Raw genomic sequence first — 4,992 nt, forward strand, 5'->3', positions numbered from 1 at the left:
GTGTAGTTCAACCCAGTGTAATACAAATGACAAAATACATATTTCAAATACTTGTAACAGAGCTACTGCCCATCTGTAACCTCTAACCCTAACCCCTAGCCTAGCTAACATTGGCCACCTAGCTACCGTTAGCCACAACAATTTGTAACATATAGTACGGATTAGAATTTGTAAGATAACATACGAATTGTAACAGATCATACGAATTGTAATTTATAACATATAATACGAAATGGATGATGGACATCCACAAATGAATACATACCAAATGTAACGTATCATACTAATTTTAGCCTCACGGATTTTCGTTTGGTATATTACGTAAACCCATGAGTCTAGTTTGGATTTATATAGCCAACTCCTCAGCTGCCTAGGACATCCCAGATTTCGACCGGTCGGGGAGAGCTCAAAGCGCACAGGATTTGACAGATGTTCGAATCGGATAAACTGCACCACAACGAGAGAATTGGGGAGCATTTCAGATTTACATAGTGGTAGCCCATATACGACAAAATGTCAGGACAAAAGAGTGCGAATCCGTGTAATAAATTCCAAGCGAACATTTTTTACAAAAGTAAATGTCAGAACTGCTTCAAGTCTCGGGAGCTGCATCTTCCAACTGATCATGGTAAGGACCAGGTAAGTGAACAAACATATTTATGTTTTATTAGTTTTAATACTTTGGCTATTACTCTTCTGAATGTTGATGACAGGGATGACAGATGGGCATGCACTCAATGTTATATCAGACAGAGACATTCCTTCATATTGTGTCAGGTATCACGTTCATTTGTGAAATGTAATGAACATAACGTAATAGCCAAACTTATCTGTTGTAGAAAATGAAGCAATTTGACTGAATGGCCCCAATGCATGAGTCAAATATTTGTCACCACACACCTCCCACCCTGTGGACCGTTGACAGCCCATCTGTCAGCACTCAGCATGCCATAGGCCACAACAAGTTATTATTATTTTAGAAAACATATACACCATTGCTATCTGATTATTTTGTGCTCATCTCTGTGTGCCTTGTACATTTAGAGCCATTGGTCATTGAACGTCAGCTAAGTAAGCTCCTGTTTTAAAGCATCTGACTCAGGTGTGAAGGTTAAGTATAAATATCCAAGTCTGTTGGAACTTGTGAGGACAGAATTATCTCATGTTGAGAAGCACTCATAACACAAGAAACAAAACTCTCTGACAAAAGGTTGAGCAAGTTGAGTAACTGGCAGAGAGTCAGAACATTCCAGTCTTTGGGGACTCAAAAAGAGCACAAAGAGCAGTTTAATCTTCTCTTTTCCATGTCAAGAATATTACCCTGCCTCTTGTGTACGGCCTATTGCATGGACAAACGTAATCTATTCACACATTTTGTAAATGCAGCATATCACTATAAGAAGACTGAATCACGAACGGTCACTGGCTAATCCTACAAAGGACATTCCCTAAAAAGATAGGATTGTTATTCCTTTGACATTCAAACCATGAATCAACGAGTATTGATGCTCCCTGCCAGAAAAATCCAAGACCCATTGGATGGCATAGAAAAGCAATTTAATTTGATAGAACCTTCACAGGTCAAGACACAACTAATTTCTCCGTGTGTTCCCATGCTTGACAGGCCAAACCCATCTATGGAGGCTGGCTCTGCTTGGCTGCTGAGGGGACAGACTTTGACAATCCAATTCAGAGGTCAAGGGTAAGAGAATGACAAATAACTATCTAGTCTTGGACTATGGTTGAACAGAAATGTATCAGTAGTACTATCTTATATTCTGATAGACCTGCAAGTTATTCAATATTTGAGGCATTATTGCAACATTATCCATAACAACTCTATCTCTTAATGGCAGAAATGGCAGCGCCGATTCTTCATCCTGTATGAACATGGCAGCATGAGCTTTGCACTGGACGAGTTGGTAAGAGATTCTGTATTTGAACACACACACACACACACACACACACACACACACACACACACACACACACACACACACACACACACACACACACACACACACACACACACACACACACACACACACACACACACACACACACACACACACACACACACACACACACACACACACCAAAAAGCTAAGCAAACCAGATCATCCAACATTAATAGAGGTTAACTACAGTATATTGTCCTGATGTATATTGTCCTTTAATGTTTTATAAGAGGATTCACTATGCATCTTTTAGCCAGATGTTGTGTGTAGTACCAGAGCAGATGATTTGGGATTAATCTGTCCTCTAATTCCACATCCCCCTCTCTCACTGATCTTCTGAAATCTCCTCCTCTGCTCTCTTTCATGTCACTCTATATAGCCTGTATTAAAACTCAGTTGCAACGGGTAATGTCTTGTTTGTGATGTCCTTTAACCCTCCAAAATATCTTTCTATTTCTATTTTTTTATATTTCTAGATGGTGTACAAAAGATACTATGATTAGCATCATAATCTCTTCCAGAATTTCCAGTCAGACAAAACTATTTACATTGTGGATCATTCTTGACAAGCACTCTGCCACAAGGAACAGTGAATATGAATCTGTATAGCGCAGACGACGTAGAGCCTAAGACAGTGTCAGAGGAACTTTGCTATGTGCATCATCATACCCTGAACAGAGTTCTTTTATCCGGGGGGAGAACAAGGAGATCATCAATGGGTCAGTAATGCTTCTCTGATATTACAGTATGATATGATATCACTCCTGATTTAATTTCTGATATTACAGTATGATGTGATATCACTCCTGATTTAACTTCTGATATTACAGTATGATATGATATCACTCCTGACTTAACTTCTCTGATATTACAGTATGATATGATATCACTTTGATTTATCTTTTCTGTAAATTCTTGTCTTTGATGGACAATATTTTTTATCCCTGTCATGTCCGTGTCGTTTCTTTTTACCAGCTGGAGTGAACAACTAGTCGTTTACCCACGGACCTATAAGCAAGAATCAGAAGAAGAAGCGTAAAGTAGAACCCACTACTTCCCAGGTGATAACTTCTTCTTTTCATAACATTATAACCAAGATGCCTGGTCACCAATGGTCTAAATACATGTTTGAAAATATTGTAGAAAAATATGTCAACTACTGTATATGTCAATGATGTGTTATGCCTCTACACATAATGACAATGAAAACGTATTGTGTTCATCAGGAGCCCAGCCCAGCAAAGATGGCTGCCACTGAGCCCAGTTTCTCAGTCATGAAAAGTGGTGACCCTTGCTCAGCCTGTGGCAGGGAGAGAGCGGTCAGTGGGGGTCCAGATGTGGCCCCTGTCTGGACTGTGACAGATACTGATCCCCTGGGCCTGGACGAGACCCCTGCAGGTGTGGAAGAAGGGCTCCAGCCAACACATATACAAACACACTCACACAGGCTTTCAAGTCTGTCAGACATTCAAAGCCATTTCCTGCCGTCAAAAAACTGTCCTAACTTCCTACAGGTGGTCATGCATACAGGATGAGAAAGTTGGCCTTTATTTATTAGGCCTTTATTAAACAGACACGTTTTCCAGCTGCTTTTCCATGGCCTGGGAGCAGATGAAAAGGAAAACAAACTGGAGGCATCTCTTTAACGAGCTGTGGTCTGTTAGGTGGATCTTTATAGTGGCACTATGTAGGGGTGTCCCTCAAATGTCTCTATGGTCAAAAGCGTGACACTTCCTTCCTTACATTATAGTAACTATCTGACCAGATTCCTCATATAACAAGTCTTAGAAGTTAGATTTTTCAGAACAGGATTCTCATAAAAATCTTGCTATTTGTGTTTCGGTCCAAAAGCAATGACCTAAAGTATCATGCAAAACATAGACCTAACCTGTGCAGTCACAGTCGGAAAACAAACCTCTTTATTTAATAACTTTCTCCTCAGGTCATGGTCCCCACTACCTCCCTTCAGCCTCCAGTGACTCTGACCTTTGACGGTGATCTGCGGCTCTCCAACGGCTCCTGTATCAGTAGCTCTGTGAGTTCCTGGACTCTGTGGCCAGCAAAGGGGACTGACACCAGCAGCGATACAGCCAGCCCACAGAGCCTACACCATACAGAGACCACCCCACCGGCCAACAAGAACAACAGGGCAGAGAGAAGGTGAGAATCATGGAGAAGACATGTTATCAGTTGTGTCTGATATTGGGAGATCTATAATGAATGCAATGTTCTTGGACATTAGTTTGGACTTATTTATTTGGTTTTAGTATTTGTTGTGTGTTGTCATGAAATGCTAACAGGTATAAAATGGCTTGGTATGGGCGAGAATTAAACAAAAGCAGCAATTACACTAAAGGACATAGATGCCTCCCTGTTTCTGTATAAAATGGTACACACATTACACACAGCCCAACAGCACATCAAACATCCATATTCTTCCATTAGGGAGGTAATGGTTTTTAAATGTAGCTTATGAAGCACTCCCAGTTTGTTCCCTAACTAACAGCAGTGGTATTTGGGCTACGTGATGGGAATACCTCCTTGGTCTGTGTGTTTCATTCATTGCCTTCTAAGGACAGACAGAATCCTTGCCCTGAATAAGGCCTCGAAATTCCTAAAGTATTGTGTAATTAGATATTTTGAAGGAATTCTATTTCTGAGTTCCACACAAACTGCCAGTCAACAGAAAGTAGGAGAAATGTCAAGGCAAGACATTACACTGACTGAGGGCACAGTATTATGTTTGTGCCAACTCATACAGATACATACATGCCTCAACAAGAATTTTCCATCCCTGTTATAACAGGACAGATGCTACACCCACAGTTTATTAAAGATAGTATTCGCTTTTGTGGTTATACTGTATATACAAACGGATTCTTCTAGGGAATTCCATCTATGTAATATCTGCTATCTTTCTAAACAAAACATGACACTGGAGGTGAGGATGTCACTTGAAATTCCAATTCAACAGTAGCACTAGATGGATGTAGGTGACATGGATGTCCTCAGTCTAGGCCCAGCTTGGGGGTAC

The 4,992-nt window shown here is 40.6% G+C and overlaps 1 protein-coding gene across 1 annotated transcript; it reads left to right on the forward strand.

Moving 5' to 3' along the window:
* Positions 1-393: 393 nt before the first annotated feature.
* On the forward strand, positions 394-3,950 carry LOC124030366 (myosin phosphatase Rho-interacting protein-like). The gene is made up of 6 exons (XM_046341737.1): positions 394-639; positions 1,625-1,702; positions 1,857-1,922; positions 2,524-2,577; positions 3,185-3,356; positions 3,901-3,950. The coding sequence occupies exons 1-6, from the start codon at positions 514-516 to the stop codon at positions 3,948-3,950; spliced, it is 546 nt and encodes a 181-aa protein (XP_046197693.1). The 5' UTR covers positions 394-513.
* Positions 3,951-4,992: the final 1,042 nt, after the last annotated feature.

This window comes from Oncorhynchus gorbuscha, unplaced genomic scaffold (genome assembly GCF_021184085.1).
Source record: "Oncorhynchus gorbuscha isolate QuinsamMale2020 ecotype Even-year unplaced genomic scaffold, OgorEven_v1.0 Un_scaffold_10902, whole genome shotgun sequence".
Taxonomy (NCBI): domain Eukaryota; kingdom Metazoa; phylum Chordata; class Actinopteri; order Salmoniformes; family Salmonidae; genus Oncorhynchus; species Oncorhynchus gorbuscha.